General features: G+C 43.2%; 1 protein-coding gene across 4 annotated transcripts in view; it reads right to left on the bottom strand.

The window, feature by feature from the left end:
- Positions 1-26,072, bottom strand: part of Mboat1 (membrane bound glycerophospholipid O-acyltransferase 1) — a 112,949-nt gene that overhangs the window by 30,395 nt on the left and 56,482 nt on the right. For 3 of the 4 annotated variants that reach the window (XM_076573116.1, XM_076573114.1, XM_006972284.4), the window contains exons 4-8: positions 18,477-18,572; positions 7,001-7,056; positions 3,875-3,929; positions 2,102-2,285; positions 505-697 (exon numbers count right to left, since the gene is read on the bottom strand). In XM_076573116.1, coding sequence (XP_076429231.1) covers positions 505-697; positions 2,102-2,285; positions 3,875-3,929; positions 7,001-7,056; positions 18,477-18,572 — 584 coding nt within the window. The remainder of the gene's footprint in view (positions 1-504; positions 698-2,101; positions 2,286-3,874; positions 3,930-7,000; positions 7,057-18,476; positions 18,573-26,072) is intronic. The other variant, XM_076573115.1, reaches the window with a different exon arrangement.

Raw genomic sequence — 26,072 nt, 5'->3', positions numbered from 1 at the left:
CCAATAGAGAGGGAGAAAAAAAAAAGATGTGTGATAAAAACCAAATGAGGCTGGATGTTTCACCAGGAAGAGGAAAACCTTGAACTCAGCTTCCTTCCGAAGCAGCAAGCTCAACCAGCATTTCCTTCCTTCACCACGTGCAACCTAATCTGTGGGATGGTAAAATTCATCGTACATACATACAACCCGGAGAACAGCAAGCCAGATTCGTCTGGAATCTTCTCTTAACTTTGCCCTGCACTGAATGGCCATGTTCAGTGGTTGGAAGCAGTTCCGGACATTGGGTTTAAACAGCAGCCCAGATATCTCCTCACTGATAACTGAGTTTACGGAGGATGGAAGAGAGGAGCGCAATGTTGACAGTTAAAGTTGGCGCTGGCTTCACTGCCCCAGGAAGAATTGGACTTTGTCATGATTTCATGATCCAAATGATATTCAGGCTAAACCATCCAAGGAGGACCACTCCATTCCTCATTCATTTGGGGGCCACTCCATCAAACTTACCTAATGTCCATGCAAAGTAGTACTTGGGCTTTGCGGCTTGCATGACGACATATAAGTACCAAAGTCGGCTCAGAAAGTCGGCCTTATGTACAAACCAGTCATCAACAAGGAAGGTGACAGGAAAGGACTTTGAGAGTGTCAAAAACAACAGCAGAGACATCAAAGTCATGCACAACTTCTGTATCACAGCTCTCTAGAAATGGGGGGAAGAAACCCATGTAACTACTCAGGTATGAGGATCACAGTTTTGGCAATAGCATTTAAAGAACATGGTTATCTAATAACTTCCCTAGAAAGAAGGGCAATGGACATGGGTTTTCTTCTGCAAGACACAAATCTGATAGGATTAGGGTAGGTGGTATATTTAGATACAGAACATACATGTAACCCTTGAGGACTGGAGGTATTCACTGTAAACATGGGACATATCTGAAAGTGTCTTTTAGTATCTCCTACCAACATAGGTTAGGTAGGATTGTTGTCCAAAACATGAAGGAAATGGATACCACTACAGGGTAGCAATTTCTATGTGAAAGCAATAACCATTTGCTTTCCACTAGCATAGGCCTGCAGAGCCAGGAAAACAAGTTTGTGTCACCAGCCAGGAGGTAGAAGCTTCTGGATAGTGGCTTCTGTGCAGGTGATTGAACACCTGAGCCAGTTCGTGAGCAGATAATGGAGAGCATTAGCTTCTACAGAAGACTCAAATGTTTAATCTGCAGCTTTGTCACAGCCTACTGTGACCAAGGAAGAGGGGAGCTCAGTTGACGACATTCTTTCAGCAGATTGGCCTGTGGCGTGTCTATGGAGCATTTTCCTAATTGCTCATTGGTGTAGGAGGGCCCACCAGGCAGTTGGACCTGGGCCGTAGAAGAAAGGTATCCAACAGGAGCCAACAAGCAAGGCAGCAAGCAGTTCTGTGGTCTCTGCTTCAACCTGTCTCTGGGTTTTTGCCTGTAGTCACTGCCCTGGCTTCTCTCGGTGACAGACTATAACCTGTAACTAAATGTGCCTTTTCCTCACCTAGCTGCTTTTGATCATGGTTTTATCTCAGTAACAAAGACACAAAGCAGAATATCTGGGGTTAGGATGTCCTGACTTTTAGGTTAGTCAGGATTCAGTAATTTTGCCCAGTTCCTCTGAGTTTCCAGGAAATGTCATCCTACATGTCTGTAATTTCCAACTTCATAGAAACGGGTGTCCTTTCTAATATGGCACAGCAATGCCCCCCTTCCCAGAAGTGACTGGGGCTTAAGTGAACAGCCATGATGAGGAACAGAGAACAGTGCCTGGCTCTGAACTGAGCAATCTTACAGAGAGAAGAGCCTCAGTAACTGTCTGGATTTGACTTGAAGCAAATGGGGGGTGGGTGATCGGCCCTGCTCTCTGCTGAGCTGTCTGACTTTTGCCTGTTACTGTTTCGTTTCTCCATTGTAGGGACCAAGCCCCAGGTCTCGTGCATACCAGGCAGATGCTCTGTCACCAAGCTACACCCCCAGCTACGACTCTTTAAAGAATGACTCTTAGAAGGATCAGCTCTGAGAATGAAACCCATTCTCTGAAACTCCAAAAAACATACCGAGTACTAAGAACTTACAGTGGGAGAAGGTTCTGGCAAACTCTGAAAACCTCGTTGCTTCCAGTTCATTTCCAGCAACTTCATATGTATATGTCTCCCTTCGATGAAGGCGACGTAGTCCTTGAAGTTATTACAAGGGCCAGCTATGACACTCATAAAGTTGAGATGGTAGCTTAAGTACTCCAAAAGCGAGGGCTTCACTCTGTGAAAGCAAATGCAATTTAAAACTTGAGTCCTCATCCATGTCCAATTCTCCATCAGCATACGCCGGTACACCTGAAACATTATTATCCATGGCAAGGCCTTTCACACTTCTGTTTTCTATAAAATCCAGCTAAGAGAGACATCGTTAAGACAGGAACCATGGATGAGATAGGTGATTGGGAAGGTCACAGTTCCGCGTCACCCTCTGCTGGTGAGGACACGGAGGGAGGGATCTCAGGCAAAGGTTACTCTGAGGCTGGGAACTGCTCTTTTCTCATCACCTCTCTCTGCTTACATCACAACATGAAGGCATAAACAAAGGCAGGGTGAGAATCTGGCCTAATGTCAGCTGCTGAGATGCTCCAGAGAGGGGAAATTCTCTCCTGACTGCCAACATAAATACAAAGTAAATGGTGGGCGGACCCGACCGGTTTCCACTTGGAAGCCACACAAAACCAACGGTGACAGTCTGTTGTCTGCTTTGGTGTGTCTAGGTCCTGAAAAAGAGACCAGGGAAAACCTGGAGTGCACGGCTCTGCCTAATGCTTCAAGGGCATGCAGAAGGCCTGTTCTAGCAGGGTATTATTGTAGGAAAGGAGTACTTGAAACACTGTTGCTCACTGGCTCCTCAGACTGTGCCTTACGCTGATTATAGATACATAGTGCTGCGCAAGAGATCAGACTTACTCACACCTGTTTCCAAGTCTCAGTTCCTTAGTGAAGGCATCTCCTGGGACTCCTTAGGGATGCCAGCTGCTTCCGGTACCCTCTAGTAGGAACCTATCCCCCCGCCATGGCTGCTTTTTGCGAGCCACCCAAAGGGCATTTTCGTCCCCATGTCAATGTCTTTCTCCTGATTCTTTAGGAACCCTCCTTTTCTCTCTAACACCATCCCCTTTCCGCTGCCTGTCCACACTGGCCAAAGACCACCTCCAGAATCCCTCTGACTCCCCAACCTAGATAGCCTTCTGTCTACTTCCTATCTTTACCTGTGCTGGACCTAATCATACTACATGCATTGGCAATTACTATTTCTCAGAGGCCCCAGACACAGGTCCAACAAAAATAATTCTGCAGTGGACACACACATCCTGGAAAAGGAAACTCTCATGGAGTGGACAAAATCAGAGGTGAGAGCCATCTGCTCTTGACCTCTGCCCTATAGCAGACTCAAACACACACACAAATGATCTCTCTGCAAAGTTAGCCATTGTTTAGCATTGTCCAAAGGCAAAGATTAGTAGATAGACAAGGGCCCATCAACAGCAGATTCAATAGTAATATGACATCCATATAATGGAATTAACATATGAGTATTAAAGAAACTCTAGAGAAGTGATTCTCAACCTGTGGGTCTCGATCCCCACAGGGGTCACATATCAGATGTCCAGCATATCAGATGTTTACAGTATAATTCATAATAGTAGCAAAATTACAGTTATAAAATAGCAACAAAATAATTTTATGGTTGGGGGTTACCATAATACAAGGAACTGTATTAAAGGGTCACAGCATTAGGAAAGGTGAGAACCACTGCTCTAGACACATCCAAAGGGCTTGAGAATATACTAGTAATTGCTAACTTACTTCACAGCAAGTCGGTGTTGCTCAGCAGAAAGGTCTTCAGCTTTTCGACCTAATCCTATGGAAGTGAAATGAAATTCAGAGTAAGGTGCTTAAAGCGAAATAAGTAACTGATCCAAAAGGAGTCTTCCCAAACTCATTTGGAAAAAGCCGATTGTTTTTGCTTCGTCTACCTTTAAGAACCCCTGCTTTTGCGTTTTTCAGAAGCCCTGCAGGAGGAAGGCAGTGGTTGAGAGTGAACTTAGCATGCACGAAGCCCTGGATTCCATCTTTCTGACGGGTGTAACGTTATCCTAGATTAGTTCTCCAAGAGTCCATGTGAGGAAGTCGCCACGGGTTGGTGTTCCCAAGAGAACATTCTGGGTTCCTTTATTTGATCTGCCTAAGTAGTATGTTAACTCCAGAAAACCCTGCCCATCACCTCCACTTAGAGATGCCTTACCACACAGCAGGACTCCATTGCTCTAGCAGTTGTAAGAGTGCCTTTCGTAGGCTGAACCAGTTCAGACATCTCCCTCATGATGCTAAGTGGGAAACTTGGTGTGACGGCTGACAGTGACCGTCAACTTGATAGGACCTACAATCACCTAGGAGACAAACCTCTGGGCTGGCCTGTGAGGGAGTTTCTAGAAGTGGTTATGTGAGGTGGGAAAACCCACCTTACCTACAGGCAGCCCCACTCCAAGGGCTTAGTAAAAAGGAGAAAATGAGCAAGGCACCCACAGATAGGCCTCTCTGCTTCCTGACTTCAGGTGCAATGTGACCGTGCACTGGTGCCGGCCGCCATGTCTTTCTTCCCAGCCACCTCCAACCGTGAGCCTGAATGAACGTGTTCTGCCTTAAGTGGCTTTGGTCATGGGATTTTGTCACAGCAACAGGAAAAATAACTAATATACCTGGGAACTGGGACAGCCGTGACAGGGGAAGCTGAGAGGATTGAGAAGAGACATAACGGGGGAAGAAGCGGGGACTTTCTCCTTCCAGACAGCAAAAGGAACATAACCCTAACTGCGGGGAAAACACAAAGAATCATCAGATTTTTGTCTTTTGTTCTTTGAACTCATCCACAGCGATAAACTTCCAACCACAGGCGACATTTGCTTCCTGTAAAATGTACACGCTATCTTGGAGTCAAAGAAACTAAAGTATTATCTTGGTGGGTTTTTTTTTCCCCTCTTGTTTTTTGTTTGTTTGTTTTGTTTTGGAGATAGGGTCTCACTACATAGCCCAGGCTGACCTTGAACCTGCAGCCCTCTGATGTATGATATGCAAATGCTGGGGGTACAGAAGTGAGCCCCATATTGGCTCTGAAGTACAGCAAGCAACGTCAGAACTCTACATCTGCCTAGCAACCACGAAGGCAATTCCACAATGCACTTAAACTCGGGCCTGTAATCATAGCATATGGAAGGCAGAGACAGGCGGGTAGAGTTTCAGGCCAGCTAGGAGACATAATAAGATCCTGTCAAAAGAAAATGCCTAAGAAAAGACAGAGTGTTTCTGGAATTCCCTCATTCCTCCCACACACAAGGGGGGGAAAGGGAAAGGAAAAAAAGTAAATAAACACTTCCCTCTGTGTTAGGAATACTCCAGGAAATGTGGTAAAGAGAGAGTACTTTAAAATGTAAATTTAGGCCCAAAGTCTATTTCAAAATGAAAAAAAAAAAAGAAGAAGAAAAATAATCAGTGTCAGAAAACAAAACAAACAAACAAAAAGATCCCACCCCTTCTCACCCAGTATGGTTGCAGCTGAGAGGAAACAGGAGGATTCCAAGTTAAGGACTAAACTGGGATACACAGTGAGGCCATGTCTACGCACATATGTACACACAGAGCCAGCAATAAAACCACACTCTCTTTTTTCCAATGAGATCTCAACACACCCACCACAATGTACAGAATTGAACTAACTTGGATTATCGGTTCCTTCTGTTAGTCTCTACTGGTAGGCATGCCCAAACTTTTGACATGGTCACACAAAGGTGTCATGTATAAAGTTTACACTCAAGCACAGAACAGCATAGCTAATCCCCACCCCCCCTCACCCCCCAAAAATCTTATAATGTTTTAAGTAAGTTCGTAATTTGTGGTTGGACTACATTCAAAGCTATCCTGGGCTTCCATTCCTCAGGCCCATGGGCCATGGGTTAGACATTCCTGGCAGCCACCACCAAACAGCATTTCCATTTTCCTGGGACTTACTGATTCTGACAGTGTAAGTCACATTTGGGGATGTGTCTGAGCTCTGGGCAAATCAGGATGGTTGGTCACTCTACAGACACCCCATTCTTGCTGTGGAATGGCCCAGTTCTATGTAGAGTAGCTAAAGCCCCAAGTATGAATGAAATACAGGGGTCAATGAAACGTAATCTGTCCCCACACTTTAAGTAAAGCAAGGAAACTAATTGTTGGAGAAAAATCTTCTCAACCAGTCTACTATAAAGACATGTCAGCAGTTGAGATCCATCTCAGAGCAGTACAAACCCACAGGGCACCTGCCCACTGCACCCCTTAACCCTGTATTGGAATCTTCCACCTGGTTGAACGTCTTCCTCCCTTCCCTGGAAAACCACTCTAATGATGTAAACCACATGCTCTGACCATTGTTAGGAAGGGCCTAAGTGAAAAAAGTACTCTGTTTTACACAGTCAAAAGACTCTTCCTTCTCCTAGCTTTTTATAGGTCAGGCTAATCTTATCAGATGATTTTTCCAAGCACACACCTCCCCCAGGGGGCTAAAAACCCAGCATTAAACACTGATTAACCAGCCAATGCTGTTAAATTTTTTTATTGCCCTCTAAGTTTTTTGGAGAGGAAATCAAAGCCCAAAGGAAGCTGTTGTCTTAATAAATTTGGGAAAGGTCAGAGGGCATCATGAATTAACTTGAAAATGTAAACAAAAACCTCACTGTTCTTGGAGCAAATACGGACTGTGGGTTCAGTAAAGAAATGGGGAGTGGGGGCTGGGAAAGTAGAAGGGTGTAACTATGGAGGTCTGGAAACTGAACAAAAGAGAGAGGGGCCTGCCAGTGCTCACATAAAGCTTGGACTGTGTGTGTGAAATACACGCGTGGGGGGTACTGGACACCTGCATGGCTCTGAGATCCAAGGGGAAGACTATTTTCTCACCATCGTGAATTTGGAAAGCCAAGGTTGTAATCTTCTGAGTGACAATCATCAGAGGCCTAGAAAGGGGACAGAAAATGGAAACTGGTTCAAAAAAAGAAAAACTTCTATTACTTTGCATGGTGGTTTTTACCTTGAAGTTTACTAAATCAAATACAGAAACAACTCTAAGATACTCAATTTTTATCCCCCTTGCAATCTGCTTTACATGTGCAGACATAACAGTACTTGCCATGGTACTCTGTCCTCTCCTCTAGTGTTGATATTGCCTTTGCCAACTGAGACAGTCTGGGACCATCTACATGAGACCTTCATATGACCAGGTCAATAAACATTGCATCATGAAGAGGGGTGAAGGAGGGCCAGCAGAATGAAATGTTCTTTTCCATGTTTCTAGCCTAAGAGCTAGCCCATATAGTTTAGACAGATGGTAGGCTAGACCATTTCTGTTTGTCTAAGTGTACTCTGGGATGTTCAAATAATGACAAAATCACCCAATGCCACATTTCTCAAATCATGCTCTCAATGTTAAGAGACACAGGATTGTTACTGGCTTCTTCATCCATGCCTGCTGCAGTCTGCTTTGTTTTGTTAAAGGCGAGTCTGGCATGCACACATAATAAGATAGATCTGTCAAATGCAGCTGTCAAAAATAAGCAATTAGTTAACAAAAGGAACAGCAACCTTAAGTTGGTAAAGCCTGCCACTGTTGAGAGACCTTTCGTGGGAGATATGGACAGACTTTCTATTTGTCCCAGATCGGGCGCCAATGAGAGCCAAAAGAAATGAATCCACTCAAGTCTAGCTTGGTGAACCAGTGAGTTGGACTAGTGTTACTCACGGGTGCATAGGTGAAGAGTTACCAGTAGGAACATGAGCAACTTCTGGACAGCTACTGTACTGAAGAGGACTCTGCCCCCATCTCCCCCTGCAAATGTTGACTGTTTGTATATCCTTGAGGAGGGGTGAGACCCCATGGGCTTTAAGGGCCATCTTGTGAAGAACCTTACACACTTCGTTGGTGAGCCTCATCATGTGAGGGACTTGTGGGAGTAATTGCAGCTGCTCTACTTTAAAACAGCGACGGCCGTGTCGTGCTCAGAAGATAGAGTCTCACAATATTCCCAAATCAAAACTTACCTGAAAAAGAGCAGTCATGCCAAAAAGCTAGGACAGTTGGATGAAGGTAAGAATCATCATTTTAACTTTCAGCTATTATATTACATCCCTGTAATCCCATCACCCAGGAAACTAAGGCAGGAAGGAAGGTCAGGAGTTGGGGGCTAACCTAGGTTACCTAGAGAGACCCTGTCACAAAAGAAAAATAAATTTTTGTGCTTAAAGTAAAGAAAATTAAAAGATGAATGAAAATATTTGTAAATCATATATTTTATAACTTAATAACAGACGGTTCAATTTAAAAGTAGTCACAGAATCTCAATAACTCTCCTCTCTTTCCGTGTGTGTGTGTGTGTGTGTGTGTGTATGTGTGTGTGTGTGTGTGTGATCTGTAAATGGATAATAAGCACATGAAAAGATGGATGCTAGTAATTAGCAGTCACAGAAATTCAAGGGGGAACCACAGAGAGATACCTCTCCCAAGCACCAGTACAGCTGTAATCAAAGTGATAGGCAATGGCAAGGGTTTGCATGGATGAAGAGAAATCAACACCCTCACACACTGCCGGTGAGAGCACGTGGTGATTAATTTTGATCATCCACTTGATTTGATTAAGGAACACATAGGAAATTAATGAATCACACTTTGGGCTGTGTCTGTGAGTGCATTTCAAGAGGTTTAACTAAAGAGAGGAGATTCACCCTACATGCAGATCGCACCATAACCTGGGCTAGAGAAGCAGACTGAATAAAAAGGGGAATGGAGCTGGAGAGATGGCTCAGAAGAATACCAACAACTCTGAAATCCTCCTCCATCTCACAGCATGTTTGCAGAGGCCCAAGAACCAATAGGGAGGACTTAAAACAACATAACGTTTGGGCTAAGAAAAATGGAGCTAGGTCTGCCTAGAAGAAGGGAGGGCATCTGTGCTCTGCTGGAACAAGTGACAGCATCTACAGCCAACAAGAAGGGAACCAGGTCAGTCACTCGAGGGCAGCAAGCCATGCCATGCTCTTTTATGTTGAGAAATCATCAAACACCATGGTTTTAATAATAATAATAATAATTCATAATAAGGGCTACCTCAGAGCTTCTAGAAGACCACCTTGGTCATACAGATCCATGTATCTTTGTAGCTCACCCTCTTGATGTTCAACGAGACCTCTGACCCGGAATGTACAACAAAGGCTGAGAGCTATTTTTCTTAAAAGAGGCTCACTAAATATAGGCACTGCATTCACGGTAGTTTCTAAATATGGCTTTCAAAGTATCCTAGATGTCTTTCCAAAGCCTTTCTGTCTTTCTTTGCTTTATTTTGGAAGTCTGGAAATGCTAAGAGTCAGTCTTCCTATGCAGATCCCAGCATATATTACTAAATGTGTGCCACATTCTGCGGTGGCCATCCTATTCGCAAACCATGTAAAGCATTGCAGTCAACTTAACTCGCACCTTTGTGGTGGGGTCTGAACACACGCATACCAACAAAGTGATAAGACACTGTGGAATTAGCCTAGGTTTCCATCTCTGTAAAAATAGAATATTTGTTTTCACCCACCAAGGACTACATTAAATGTACTCCATTGCTTAAACATTTAATAGTCTAATATGCACGGACATCTCCCTCTCTCTCTCTCCTCTCTCTCTTTTTCTCTCTCAGTATCAAGGATTAAACCCAGGGTTTCATGTATGATAGGGAAGCACTCTATCGCTGAGCTATATCCTCGGTCCTTTCTTCAGGGTTTCATTTAGTTGCTTAGGTTTGCTTTGAACTTACTATGAAGCCCAAGCAGGCCTTGAACCTATGACTCTCCTGCCTCAGCCTCCTGAACAGCTGGAATTATAGGCCCATGCCACTAGGCCTGGCTTAAATATCTGTCATATTTAAGACCCCATCTGCCCGCATCAGTATCTTTCCTGTGTGGGAGGGGAAAATGTACCCAAGAAATCTCCCGCACCTCTGTTTCCATTTGTGTATCGACTTCTCAAAGGAAGCAGACTAGTGCATGCTGTACTACTGGATTGTTCGGCCAAGTCAATAAATACTAATTAGTCAGCATGAACTCTCTACCATTGGAATATGCAAAAACCACACTGTTGCCATGCCTTAGAGAAGATGTCATTTTTGTAGTGGGGGGGGGAAGTAGCAGCAGTTGTGGATTAAATGTTATCTAGCAATATATAATAATCTTATACATTGTCTATTTTGTACTCTCAACAGGTATTGCTTCTATTTAAAATATCTAAAGAAGTTCCTAACAATTTACACAAAAAGAAACAACTTAAGCATTTTCTGGGTGAGCCCAAAAACCAGTTTGGATCCCAGCATCCACATAAATGCTAGGTGGGCGTGGTGGCCTGCCTGAAATCCTAGGTCTTGGGAGGCAGAAATGGGGGACCTGGAGCAAGCTAGTTAGCCATGAGTGCCAAATTACTGAGCTTTTGGTTCACATAGAGGATCCTGCCTCAGTATATAAGGTGGAAATGATCAAGGAGGACACTCACCCTCAACCTCTGCCCTCAACATACATGCACGCAGTTGTGTACATCCGTCTTCACACACATGTGCACCCATATCCATACACATTCACACTACACACAAGAAAGTAAACAAGTCGGGCGCTTCTAACGTGTCTAGAACCAGGCCCTGTCTGCTGAAAGGAAAAGTGGTTCTGAACCCTGCAGACTAGAATCTGCGAGCATGTTGACAGGACAGCAACAGACTGTCCTTCACAGAGCTACCCTGCGCCCACAGCTCTTCAGTCAGGACTGCCTCTAAATGTGAACTGAGACCTACTGGGTGTAAACAGAGCCTCTAGAAGATAATGAGGCCTGGGAATTGAATCCTTAGAGGCTTCAACCTAAAAATGTAAGCCCCACCTACATTGTATTTCAATCAAATGGAACCATCTAAAGTACATCTGTTGGCTTGTGATTAGTATTCATGCTCATTTTTGCCCAAAATTCAAAGCTCAGCATACAGGATGTGGGGGTTAATGTTGGCAACTGACAGGATCTAGGATCACCTGTAAGACAAACCTCTGGGAGCACCTGGGAGGAGTTCTGCAGACTAGGCTAGCCTCTGGGAGCACCTATGAGGGGTTCTGTAGATTAGGCTAGCCTGTGGGAGCACCTGTGAGGGGTTCTGTAGATGAGGCTAGCCTGTGGGAGCACCTGTGAGGGGTTCTCTAGATGAGGCTAGCCTCTGGGAGCATCAGTGAGGGGTTCTCTAGATGAGGCTAGCCCATGGGAGCACCTGTGAGGGGTATTCTAGATGAGGCTAGCCTGTAGGAGCACCTGTGAGGGGTTTTTCTAGATGAGGCTAGCCTGTGGGAGCACCTGTGAGGGGTTCTGTAGACTAGGCTAGCCTCTGGGAGCACCAGTGAGGGGTTTTCTAGATGAGGCTAGCCTCTGGCATACCTGAGGGGCTATCCTGAACACACACAACAAGCATAGAAGAACAGGAGGAAATCCATAAATGGTTCCTCGTGCAGCTGAAGTCACTCCTCAGCACAGCGAGCTTTCTGAACCTGAACAGTGCTCTGATTTCTCACCATCAGCACTCAGCCACAGCCTTAGATTCACACACCCTCAGCAACTTCATGCTGTGCCCTTGGCTCTCTGTGAAGCCTGTGAAATCAAGGAGAGAGGCCAGCATGGGACAAGGGGCCACGTCCCCATGTGTTATTATTTCCCCCATGATTAAAACAAAAATGAGTAAAGTCATACTTTGTTTTCTTAAACTTAAGATGATTAGTCTAATTTGGATAAAGAAACATAAGTGAACAATTAGAAATATAAGCACAGAAATGAAGTAAGGAAAAACAGTTTGGGACAAAAAGATAAAACACTGACAATCTCCAGCCACAAACACACACACACACACACACACACACACACACACACACACACACACACACACACACACACACTACTCTTTTCAAAGCTTTAAGCTCTATTCTTTGGCACTGACCAAGAACACAGTCACCACTTCTCATTTCAACAGGGCACTGGACAAATGGATATGGTGTAACTTTTGTCTGCAAAATTAAACTCTAAGTGATTGTGCCTGGAAACCTAGCAAGAGCCGGAAGGGGGGTGAAATGTGACAAAAAGCCAACACTGAAATATCTTGGCACATGTCTTCTCCTTCCAAACCATAGAACCCAGTTATGTGGACACTGGGCAGAACATCAGATGGGGTGGCCAGATGTCATGAAGCCACAGAGGAAAACACTGCCCAGGGACAGCAGGGCAAACGGCCACCACCAGGAGAGGGACCAAAGTCATAGTCCTAATGTGCACCCATTCGATAGCAAGGAACACAATGGCGACTGTCCCAAATGGCAACTCTGAATCTCCCTGATCTTGTATTATGCATTTAAATATATTTAAATAACATTCCAGGAGTTTTCATCATGATACTACTGATAAAACAAATATAAAATCACCAATAATGGTCCCTCCAGGAGAAACTCCCTTACATTTTCATTATTTCTTCCCATTCCTTTTCTATAGATATCCATATCCAGAGAAAGATGGAATCTCAGCACAGATTCATCTTCTACGCTTTAAAAACAGTTTCCTCTTCCTCTGCTTTTTAATTTTTCTTTTTGAGACAGGGTCTCACTCCATAGCCCACAAAGGCCTCTAACTCAGGACAATTCTCCTGCCTTAACCTCCCAAGTCCTGGGATTACAGGTGTGAGCCATTACACCTAGCTTAAAAACCTCAATGGAAGCATTAATTTAGCTCTTTGATTTAATTGTTCACCTATTTTAGAACATTTAGGATACATCCAGCTTTTCACTATTAATGAAAATAGCTAAAAGTTCTTGTGAATAAATTTTATTTCCTTACAGTAATTCAATTCCTATTAATTTAGCCTATTAAAGAATATGAACTTAGAAAAAATTTCTTTCTTGAAACGTGTGATAAAATTGCTTTCCAGAAAGGTTATGTGTATTTCTACTCCCACTGGCAGTGTGTGAGAGTTCTCATTTCATGTTTTCAAAAGCATTTGGGTGACCTGAATTGCCAACATGAAGGCAGAAATCATCTGCCTGGATCTGGCCTAGACTGGAAAAAAGAAGTCAGAGTTCTGGCTGCCACCCTTGGAAAACATAACTTCATTTGTACCCTTCTGTGAGTGAAAAAATAAGAGTCAAATCACCATAATTAACTTAAAAAATATTAGTGTTACTATAATTGTTGAGCTTCCCAAGGGAGAGGGGCAAATATTCTAATGCAGTAGTTCTCAACTTCCTAATGCTGGACCCTGTAATACAGTTCCTCACGTTGTGGTGACCCCAGCCATGAAATTACTTCATTGCTACTTCATAACTGTAATTTTGCTATGGTTATGAATCACGCTGTAAATATCTGATATGCAGGATATCTGCTATGAAAGCCCAAAGGGGTTGCAACCCACAGGTTGAGAACCACTGTTCTAATGCCTCTGTCGCCCACATTCACAGAGCAAACAAGAAGACATTCACAGCTATTAATCCATGTATCGATTTAAATTGCATTAGTAGCACCAGCTAAAATGCATCTTGTGTGTGTTCTTTTCTAGGCCAGCCCATGGAAACTTGATTACTTTTGAATGATAAATAAATTTTCAAGTCCCAGAACAAGCTAACGTTCACGTGCTTATGTTCTCCCAAATTAAAGACATCCATATATGTTCTGACACAAACACTAATCACATCCAATCCCACTAAACTCCTGTCTGTGCTCTTACACTGAAGGTGCAATAAAGAGTGTTAAGCACTAAGATATGCCCACATGCTCACAGGACAGATGCTCCCACATCAGGCTGCTTTGTGACACCACATTCCACTTTGAAACACCACTTTATCTCTTGACCCAATCCTAAACACTACATTTCAGTTGAAAGAAATAGCAAGGTTAAGTCAATTCCATTCTGAAAGAAAGCTTGTAGCTTCTGCATGGTTGTAGTAAGAACAACGTTCTGGGCCAGTAAGATGGTTCAGCCAGTAAAGGTGACTGCCACCAAGCCTGATGACCTGAGCTCATTCCTCAGGACTCATGTGGTGGAAGGAGAGAACTGACTCACAGAAATTATCCTCTGACCTCTAACATGGGTGCCATGCCATGCACACATACACAGATTAAATAAATGTAAAATATTTTTAATATTTAAAAAGTAATAATAATAATAATAAAGTGTTAAAGAATCAACTTTAATGAAGATCCCCTGTAATTGTTGCCAACTTATGATTGAAGCCCCTTGCCAATTTCAGGGTGAGGTACCTCTCCACTTATGATGACTGACATTAGCCAGAAAGATGGGTTTATATCCGCCATTTTTATTTTAAAATAAAAAAGAAACAAACCTCCACGTAGTAGAGAGCATGTCCACTCATTCATCAGAAGACTAACTCAGAAACACCTTTCAAATAGTGAGCACACCTTCTTTGTGTCTGCTCCCTAAGCATGTCCTTGCAAGCTGAGCACTCAGCAGTATTGTGTATAACCTCCAGAGATTTCTTACAGGAAGTTAAAAAAAACGCCACAAAATAAAAAGCACTTGAGGAAATTCACCAAATGCAGAGAGTGACGAAGATGGGAGCTGATTTGCACCTTCCTTGTCAGCAAACACAGCATCAGCCCTGTGGTACAAGCACGTGACTGCTTCCCCCGAATTCCCTTGAACTTTCCATCCTGGTAACTTTCCATGGTTTTGAACATACTAAAAATAATGCAAAAGATGCTAGGTGTGTGATGCATACCCATAAACCCAGCACACATCTGAGAGGCTGATCTGAGGGTTCAAGCCCAGTTTATCCTATAGATAAGAGACCAGTCTGGAATACACGAGCAGGACTGGAAAGAGAACAGGAGAAAAATGGACGGTGTTAAAGAAACAAATGGAGGAGGAGGTATAAGACAAGCATCCAAGACATGAACGGTGAGGTGCTCTTACCCAAAAGTCAGGAACAAGAGATATGTGCTGACCCATCAAACATCAAAAGATGGATAGTCATGAATCAATGTGTATGAGCTGCTCAAAGCTGCTATGACAAATTGCCACATGCCGGATGGCTTACAACAACAAAATTTGAGTTCTGTTTTTTAAATTCACAGTCCTAGACAACAGAAGTCCAAAGCTAATAAGATGCACGTGGTGGGGGTTCTTTCTGGAGGCTCAGCAGGGTAACGGGCTCCATGCTTCTTCCTGGCTTCTGCTGGTGGACAACAATTCTTGACATGGCTGGACTCTGGCTGCACCCCTAATTTCTACCCCATCTTCACACAGCCATCTTCTCTCCACATGTGACTTGGCTCTGTCTATCCAGGTCTTCCTACAAAGACCAGTCAGACTGAATCTAAAGCACATACTTTAACCCAGGGCCATCTCAACACAACTAACTACATCTCTGCAAAGACACCGTTTGGAAATGAGGACACAGCCTGGGGCTGGGTGGACATGAGTTTGGGAAGGACAGCCGATCCTGGGCATGATACCGGTCACATGCTGGCTTCTATGTGATCTAAAAATAGGAGTGCACATTCATTCTGCAGCTGTACTCACTCCTGTCTGTCTCTTCCATGTCTGCTGTACACAGAGTTGCCAGTCTATGTCTGCTGAATAATGAATGAAAGAGCCTTTGATGTAGGAGCGGGGCCTTTCCTTGGAGTGTAGATCCCCTGCACAATGGTAGCTCTTGCATAAACTCTGCTTGAGATCGCTAGGGTCACTTCCTCTAGCATAAATAAGGGAGGAAAAACAAAACAAAAAGGTGCTTGCAAAGCGATCTGAGCAAAGAATCCTTGATATTTCCAGTGTTCTCTAATGTTCCCAGCAGCCTCATCCACATTTAATTCAGCAGCCATTATTTTTATTGTACTAAACTTCCTTCAGTGGCTTCCCAAAGTCCCCAAGCTGGTTTTACACAAACTATTATCTCTCCTTTCATATACATATTTATTTATTTACATTTATAGATATGCATACACACCTATGCCCACACATTTATAGATAAGTGTATATATAATCAGCTTTTATGTAAGCTGAGATGGTTACATTTATGTGCCAACTTAATTGGTTAAAGAATGCCCAGGCAACTGGTCAACCTTCCTTTTGGATATGTGCATGAAGGTGCTGAGAATCAGTGGCATAAGTGAAGAATCCCTGTCCTCATGGATGGAGGTATTGTACAATCCACTGCAGGCCTGGACAGGACAAGCAGGCAAGGCAAGTGTGAATTCTTCTAGTTCTATGCTGGAACACCCATCTTTTCCCTTCAGAAATCTGAACTCCAGGCTCTTAGGCCTTAGGCTCTGGCTTTGTTTAGGCTTCTATTGCTGCAACAAAACACCATGACCAAAAAAGTTGGGTAAGAAAGTGTTTATTTGGCTTATATGTCCATATCTGTTCATCATCAAAAGAAGTCAGGACAGGAACTCACACAGAACAGGAACCTGGAGGCAGAAGCTGATGCAGATTCACGCTGGATCCTAGCCCATCAGTTAATTCTCTAGAAACACCTTCACAGACATGTCAAGAAGTGTACCTCACCAATCTCCTAGGTGACTTGAAATCTAATCAGGTTGACAATGGATCCTGACTATCAACATTACTGATCACAGGTATCTATGTACAGCATAGGCACCATTAATTTCACACATTTAGGCCAGTCCCAGCTCTTAACCTTATTTAGCATCAATGAAATAAGCCTCTTTTAATTGATGTTGTTAAACGCCTCATAATTAGTGGCATATTCACTCATTATGATTTATATGAATTTATGTATTTCCCCCCCTTAGAGCAAAGCCTATTTACCAAGGATTCACTGAATGAGAAGCAATCTAGCTAGAAAAGTCAGGTTCTCCTGATCCATGCTGGGAAATTCCTATCAGATGACATAGAGTCACCAGGAACAACAATGCCTTCATTACACAGGAGTCATAAAAGGCTGTGCTTTAACTGTTATGAATATATATATATATGTATATATATATATATATATACATATATATCATACACACACACACACACACACACACACACACACACACACACACATATATATATATATATATATATATAGAGAGAGAGAGAGAGAGAGAGAGAGAGAGAGAGGTGTGTGTGTGTGCAGGCTCATGTGCACTTGTGGAGGACAGAGGACAACCTTGGATGTTGTTCCTCAGTTGCTATCCTAGTTACAAGGTCTCTCAGAACCTGGAACTCTCCAAGTAGGCTGACTGGCCAGTGAGCCCAGGAATTGGCTGGTCTCTGTCTGCCCGGCACTGGAATCACATGTATGTGCCACCATCCTTGGCTTTTCTATGTGAGTTCTGGCGATCAAAATCAGGTCCTCATGCTTGCAGGCAAGTGCTCTCTACTCACTTTGCTGATGGCAGATGCCTCAGCGCCATGACAGAGTTAGCGATGGCCTGTACCAGAGGGCCAGTATGGAGGGGATGGCCCATCAAGTCACAGGTCACTAGCTGTACCAAGGACTTCCCTTGTAGTTGATACAAGTCTAGAAGAACTGGAGGTGGAATCATGGGTTCAGTAGAGCCAAAGGATGCTAAAAGGCATCATAGTACCACTTGTTTATCAGCTACAGCATATTGTTAACTAGTAGGAGGGGAAATGCAGGGGGCTGGGGAGATGACTCAGCAGTTAAGATTCTTCCTGCTCTTCCAGAGGACTCAAGATCAGCTTCTTAATTAGTGATGGATGGGGGAGGGCCCAGCCAATCTTGGGTGGTGCCATCCCTGGGCTCCTGGTCCTGGGTTCTATAAGAAAGCAAGCTGAGCAAGCCATGGGGAGGAAACCAGTAAGCAGCACTCCTCCATGGCCTCTGCATCAGTTCCTGCCTCCAGGTTCCTGCCCTGCTTGAGTTCCTGTCCTGACTTCTTTTGATGATGAACTGTGAATCGGTAGTATAAGCCAAATTAACACTTTTTCTTCCCAACCTGCTTTTCAGTCATGGTGTTTCATCACAGCAATAAAAACCCTAACAGGAAATAGAATAGATACTTCAGGTTTTGTGGGCCATATGTATAACTAACTGTCCTACCCTGCCATTGTAGTACAAAAGCGGCTGCAAACAAGGCATAATCGCATGCCTAACTGTGTTCAAATAAGACTAAAGAAAATGAGAGGGGATGAGGTTCCTGGGTTGTAATCTGTGACCTTCTTATAATGTATAGAGCTAACAGTTGTACAGAACAAGTAAGATTTTTACCTCACCCTCATTAGCACAGTATCTCACTGTAATTTAGCTGGTCATGATAATCCTTAATGTGTACTTGGTGTTCATAGACCCTGAGAGACTTAGTCCAAGTCATCAGTCAAACACGTCCCCCTCCAATTAAGATACTCACCCAGAAAAATCTGTAGTGAGAATTCCATAGTGGAAGATGTATATTCGGCTGATGTGGCATATCGTAAGGTAGCCCATTGCTACAAAAAAGGAATACCTGAAACCCAAAACACAGGGGACCAGATTAATGTGCATGACAGTGAGATACTCAATAAATGCTCTCCTTGTTCCCTCTCTCTCACCCTCTACAAGTGACTGATCACAAAGTCTTGAATGTTCCAGCTACATCCTACTCCATCCCATCTCTCCATTCCACTCCTCTAAGCCCTTCATCTTTTCTTACCCAGACTACAGCTTTTTTTTGAGGGGGGGGCAGCAAAACATATCAACTAGAACAGCTTTACAAACTGCAAACCCCTAGGTTCTTCCTCTAGCTGTTCTGGTTTAATTGGTACCAGGTACACATGGGCATGTTCTTGGACTCATTCTTGGCACAAACCATTACATTTATATGGTGAACTTCACAAAACACATATCACTACCATATGCTCACAACTCTCCCTACCCACACCTCAGGCATCCATTATCACTTACTTGTGAGCAACTCCTGTGTTTTTCAGAAAGATGGCACAGACAATATGACATATGAACTAGCAATACACACCTGTGGCAATGAACACTGAGAGACATTTACATAATTAGGTATTCTTATCAACTTGTAATTTTAAATACATATGATAATCTGTGCAATGGAAAGAATGCATGTCCCCAAATGTGTGTGTTAAGCCCCTAACCTCTAGTGTGATGGTATCAGGTGCTAAAGCCTTTGAGAGATGATTATGTCATAGGAATCGAGCCCTAGTGATTGGGATCAGAACCTATATAAAAGAGATCCTTCTGTGCCCATTGTGGTGGCACACAACTGTAGTCCCAGCACATGAGGGGTCAGGCAGGAAGATGAGAAGTTCAAAGTCATCCTCAAGTACATAAGAAATTTGAGGCAAATCTGGGAAAGCCAGGGGATATCCAGAGAGCTTTCCCATAAAAGAATGCAGGAAGATAGATGTTCACCAGAAGCCAACTAAGCTGGTTAGAATCTGGCTTCCATTCTCCAGAGATACGACAGACGAATTTCTATCTTTTATCCGGGGGATATCCAGAGAGCTTTCCCATAAAAGAATATAAGAAGATAGATGTTCACCAGAAGCCATCTAAGCTGGTTAGAATCTGGCTTCCATTCTCCAGAGATACGACAGACGAATTTCTGTCTTTTATAAGCCACCTAGCTGGCCTAGCTAGGGTGCTTTGTTGCCAGCCTAAGCAGACTAGGACACTCTGATGAGCTAACTGTCCCCCTTTCTGGACTGTACGTTCCGTGAAAGCACAAATGTCCTTTAGTGTTTGTTAGCCAATTCCACCTACTATGTGTTAAACGTACAAATAAGTATGTGAGCAGTACTTTTCCTTAAAGTGTCCAGTGAACTCACTGTCAAGTCAAATAAAAACTCCTGAACACAGTATGCAAGGGGCATCCCACGCTAAGCTCTCCTCCACCATGTAGACTCATCTTCAGCTGTGTGCCATGTCCATTTACCACTCGATTACACTGGCCTGCCAATGGTCCACAGTTGCATCTTGTGTTTTCAGGCCAGATGCCTTTCTGTATGCCCCTCCTTTTGCCTGTTACTCCTTCCTCCATCCTACAGCTTGTCTGGAAACTGCCTGGTTTTCAGGCAGGACTCAGCCCCAAAAGCCACGTCTCCACTATCATTTGCTCAGACATCCTCCCCAGTTGATCCTGGTTGTCAACCTGACTAGATTTAAAAATCGCTGAGGAAATACACCTTTGAATATATCTGTGAAGATATTTCCAGAGAAGATTAACTGAAGGGAAAGATCAGCCCTCAATATGGGTGGCAATTCCAACAGGTAGATAGATATAAAGTCTAAGGGTGTGTACACCTACTTCTTTCTTTCTTTTCTTTAAAGATCTACTAATTTTACTTTATATATATATGAGTGTTTTGTCTACATGTATGACTGTGCACCAAATGTGTGCAGTCCCCACACAGGCCAAGAGAGGGCATCAGATTCTCTGGAACTGGCATTACAGGTAGTTGTGAGCCACCATGTGAGTGTTGGGAATTGAACCAAGGCCCTCTGGAAAAGCAGCCAGTGCTCTTAACTGCTAAGCCATCTCTCCAGTCCGAGCTGCTTATTTTTGAGCATGTGCAGCTATCATTAGACTCCAGCTTCTCCAGCCTTCCAGTGTGGGCTCAGAACACAAGGAGTTCCAAGCTTTAGTGCCAGATGATGACATCTGAGATATCTAAATTCCTAGAATAAGTAACTACAAGGTTCTCTGCCTTTCCAGCAGATAACCACTGATGAACTACTCAGCCTCCATCATGTAAGCCAATCTAATAAAGCCCCTTTATATGTCTGTCTGTCTCTCCATCTCTGTCTCTGCTTTTGCCTCCCCCTGCCGTGTGTGTGTGTGTGTGTGTGTGTGTGTGTGTGTGTGTGTGTGTGTGTGTGTTTAGACAGGGTCTCATCATGTATCTTTGTAACTGTGGCTGGCCCGGATCTCACTCTATGTAAACTAGGTTGGCCTGGAACTCACAGTGATCTACTTGCCCCTGCTCCTGCCTTCCAAGTGCTAGGATTAAAGGCATACACCATCATGTCTGAATATATATATATATATATATATATATATATATATATATATATATTCTATTGGTTTTGCCCTCTAGAGCATCCTACCTATTACACCACCCCTGTTCCCCAAGCCCAGCATAAATCACTGCTCAGCTGCTTGTACTCTTCTAGTATAGAACACTAATACATTAAAATTATCCACATGGACATCTGCTTCCCCAGCTCACTGGAACCCTGAGCATCCCAGCCCTTAGCCTGACACACAGATTGGGGGTAGGGAGGGCATCATGACTATTAGAAGAAATGAATACACTTAACATTTTAAATGTCTCAGGAAACCAACAGATAGAGACATAAATCCAAAAGCTATAACTTCAAACATATGTCATAAACCAGGGAAGATGAATATTCTGACATTAAATTGTACTGAAACTCACATGTTAACATTAAAATAACACATGAATTCTGGGTCAACCCAGGGAGTAGTAAAGTAAGGACAATAACCAGATAGCGAGCATAAAGAGTTCTCTAAAGCATTATACAACATTGGTTCTCTTTAATCTTAGTCATGGAGGACAATGTTACAGCTGAAGGGCAATGATCAGGCATTTGCCTACTGTGCACAAAGACCTGAGCATCCTACCCAGCATCACCAAAAAGAAAAAAGGAAAACAATGAGAGTTAAATAGGCTTAACCAAAAAGTTCAAAATCTGAAACATTCTAAAATGAAAAATATTCTAAATTTTAAAAAAAAAAAATGAGTGTCATGTCAGCCCTAAAAAATTCAGTTTGCAAAATATTTCCAAGCTTAAGGTTTCAGATTCAATATTCATGCCACTGTGGTCTACACTCACATTCCAAAATCTTAAAGCCTTCAAAACTGGAAACACTTCTTTCCAAAACAGTTTCAATAAAGAATAGTCAGCCTACTCCATATACAAAAGCTCCCCTTACCTTGGATCCATTCTCAACCCCTTCTAACCACAAAGACAGTCGATAAAGTCAATGGCCATGAACACTTGCCCTGAGAAGCAAGAGTGGGAGTAGGAGGATACCTTGCTGCCCCTGGCTTCCACTTGCTTTCTCCAGGCAGTTCACAAGCTCAAGGCGAAAGTACAAAGCAGATTCGACAGACAAGAGATTCTTCTAGAACCAGGTCAACGATCGTCCCACCTGTTTCTTCCCTGGCTTACAAGTTAAACAGATTCAATTCAGTGGTTGTAATTAAACCACAGCTGTCAATGACAGGGATAAGTACTGAACCCTAATACAACAGGGCATTCTTGCCCTGACTGGACCTGAATTCCTGTGTGGGGGCAGAAAACATATATTGTGAACACAAAATAATAGGAGTTCAAACCCCAGCACTTGTAAAAGCAATCTGTGGTATGAGAAATTGGCATGGTGGCTATTTTTGGAAAGAGGAGTATAGTAGAGATTGGGACAGGATGATTAGTAATGTTCTCTTGTTGACCTGACTGGGTGTATTCTCTTTATAAGAAACCATCAACCTGAATTTACTTACATAAGCATTCATTACCTCAACCCAAAAAATAAAATAAAATCTATATCCTACACACTTGTTTTAGAAAGACTGTGTTAGCAATAATGAAATCAAGGATCAACTGATATATTAATCATTTATGTATGGAGACTAATAGGAATACATTAAAAGGAGCTTAGTCTACTTTGTAGCACAAACAAGGTCTCCAGAATCAATTAACTAAATCACTAGTTGTCACACAAGGCCTCCATCCTGGAAGATATGGAGCAGATCTGCTTCAGCTGGTCCCAGTACAACAAGCCGATGCCTGTGCTTCCTGCCCAACACTGTGATTGGGATGGAAACAGGTGGTACCTAAGAATTCTGTGAAAACACCCTGAGCAACAGCTAGGCCAGAAATGGGTTCCTTGTAGAGAGCAGACAACACTACCTCTCCATATCTCTTCGGAGCCACAAGATGGAACTCCCAACACCGGACATGAAAAGGAGAACAATTTAGATGGAATCATGAAATCATAGTCTTCAGACTTTGCAATCACGAGAAGTGAGAAGATGGCTCAGTGGATGAGAATGCTTGCTGTGCCAGCATGAGGACATGAGTTCAAATCCCAGCACCCACGTAAAACCTGGTCATGGCTGTACTTGCCTGTAACTCTAGCAGTTGGGTGGGGGGAGAGACAGACAGATCCTAGAAGCTTTCTGGACAGCCAGCCTAGACAAAAATAGCGAACTCCCAGTTTCAGTGAGAAACAGTGTCTCAAGGCAATGAGATGTCCAGCACCAGAGGAGGACACCAGGACATCTGACATTCAGCTCTGGTCTCTGCATACATGCATGCATGCTTACCCACGCATGCACCACATGCATACGCCTACCCACACACACCTGCACACACATGAGGGGGTATTCATAATTATTCAGAAATAACCACACAACTGTTTTTAATTTAAAAGAAAAAAGTCATTCACACTTTTACAAACCCCAGACCTCAGGGGAGTTGGGGAAACTCATCCCAGGGAGGCTAACCCACCTGTCCGGATTTCACATTTTCTGACCTCAGCCTCTTGTTCTTTCCCTGAAACAACTGAGGAAAACAACTTTGGGACGTGGCTGAAGTTACATGGAGTTCTTCCTCTGGGAACTGGACCACTCCCTGCTTTTGCAAACTGGCAACCACTCAAGCAAACAGAAAGAGGAAGAACAAGTTTGAGCATCTTCCATGTTTATTCTCATAGCAGAGCCTTCTGCTACCACAAAATTGTTATGGTGAAAATCATGGTCTGTCTATGAACTGCTCAGCTCCGCCCAGGTTGGAGTGTCCCGTTCCCAGACTCTGGAGTGGGACCTGGAAACCTAGGCCTGCCGCGGAACAAGGGCTAGCTTTTGACCCTCTAAAAACCAGAATGTACCCCATAAGTGCCATGACAGAATGAGGAAGAACAGACAAGATTATCATAGGTATTTGGCATAGTCCCACCCCTCACCAAGAAGCCATCTGCCATTGATGACCGCGGGATAAAGAAAACTAGTTTAGTTCAATGGAGTGAGGCCAGGAGCTGATATCACCTCCACACACAGGGCGGACAGTGTGCTCAGGAATAGCTGGCGAACACCAAATAGAATCCGTGAGGGTTTAGGGGTTTTGTTTGTTTGACTGTTGTTTCATACTTTGTTTGTCTGTTTGTTGTTTAAGAGGAAAAATGAAAGAAAAACAATGTGACAAAATGGAAGAAAAGAAAAAGAAATGTGCTATAAAATGTAACATTATTACTAATCATTTAATTCAGTGGTTATCAACCTATAGGTCATGACCTCTTTGGGGGTCAGATGACCATTTCACAGGAGTCACCTAAGACCATCAGAAAATACAGATAATTATATTGCAATTCATAACAGTAGCAATATTACAGTTATAAAGTAGCAATGAAAATAGTATTATGGGCCGGGCAGTGGTGGTGCACGCCTTTAATCCCAGCACTCAGGAGGCAGAGGCATCTCTGTGAGTTGGAGGCCAGCCTGGGCTACAGAGTGAGTTCCAGGAAAGGCGCAAAGTTACACAGAGAGAAACCTTGTCTCTAAAAACCAAAAAAGAAAATAGTATTATGGTTGGGGGCTACCACAACTGTAGTAAAGGGTCTCAGCATTAGGAGGGTTGAGAACCAAGGATTTAATTGCTGTTCAAACCCATGTTTAAGAAGACAAGCAATCTCACACCCAAACCCAGACCATGACATTTTAAAAAAGGCTTTTATAAGCATTATACATATTGTGTAAAGCATTTACAAAACTTATTCTTTTCAAATCAATAAAACAGACTTCCCAGTTTTCCTCCAGAAGGAATATCTTTTCAAGGAGAGAGAGCTTAGAAATCACATTTCCACAGCTCATTTGGACACAAAGTTGGAAGACTATGAAATTTAAAAGCACATAAAAAGACTTTCCTCTGAAAATGAAAAATTTATTATAACTACAAAATGATATATTGAGAAGTTACATGTTAGTAGTTTTAAGAAGTGTGGTGATGGCCTTACTAATTAAGGACTTCTGGAAGCCAGAAGTAGGACTTTCCATAGAAGCCAGGAACAGAGAAACAGCAAGTGTGAGCATCTTGTTTGTTTGTTTGTTTGTTTGTTTGTTTGTTTTGGGTTTTTCAGGTTTTTGTTTTGTTTTGTTTGAGACAGGGTTTCTCTATACAGTCCTGCTGTCCTGGAACTCACCCTGTAGACAGGCTGGCCTCAAACTCACAGATCCGCCTGCCTCTGCCTCCTGAGTGCTGGGATTAAAGGCGTGCGCCACCATACCTGGCCTGCAAGTATCTTTTCAAAGCACCCTGGCTGTTACTTTAATAAATATCTACTGAGCCTTCACTGTTGCCTGTACCAAGAATCGTTGTAAATGTTGAAAACACAACATAAGCAAAAGATAAAAGTCTTTATATTCACAAAGTACACTAGCAGCTGAAGAGAGAGAGGGCCCAGCAGTTCAGATCGCTTGCTGCTCTGACAGTGACTAATTCCTAAAATCCCTATCATGGGGTTTATCACCACCTGTAACCCCAGTTTCAGGGGGCCTCATGCCCTCCTCAGGCACCTGTACACACGTGGGGCACATAAACTCACACAGGCACATGCATACATATAAACAAAAATAAATTCTTGAAGATGTACTTGACTTTTAATTGTGTGTGTATGTGTGTGAGTATGTGCATTTGAATGCAGGTGTCCAAGGAGGTCAGAAGGTGAGTTCTCTGAAGCTGGAGTTATAGGCAGTTGTGAGCCACCACACTTGGATTCTAGGAACTGAACTTGGGTCCTCTGGATGAGCAGTATATATCCTTTCTTAACCAATGAGCTTTCTCTCCAGCCCCAACTCCCGCCAAATAAATTATTTTTAATAAAAGAAACATTAAATATAACTTTCTAGAGTTCACAAAAGGCAGAATCAACACTGAGTTTTCAGACAGACCACAGGAAAGACGGACAGACATTGTC

This window comes from Peromyscus maniculatus, chromosome 5, assembly GCF_049852395.1.
Source record: "Peromyscus maniculatus bairdii isolate BWxNUB_F1_BW_parent chromosome 5, HU_Pman_BW_mat_3.1, whole genome shotgun sequence".
Lineage (NCBI taxonomy): Eukaryota > Metazoa > Chordata > Mammalia > Rodentia > Cricetidae > Peromyscus > Peromyscus maniculatus.
The sequence above is the reverse complement of the archived record's forward strand: the minus strand, read 5'-3'. Positions and strand labels throughout refer to the sequence as shown.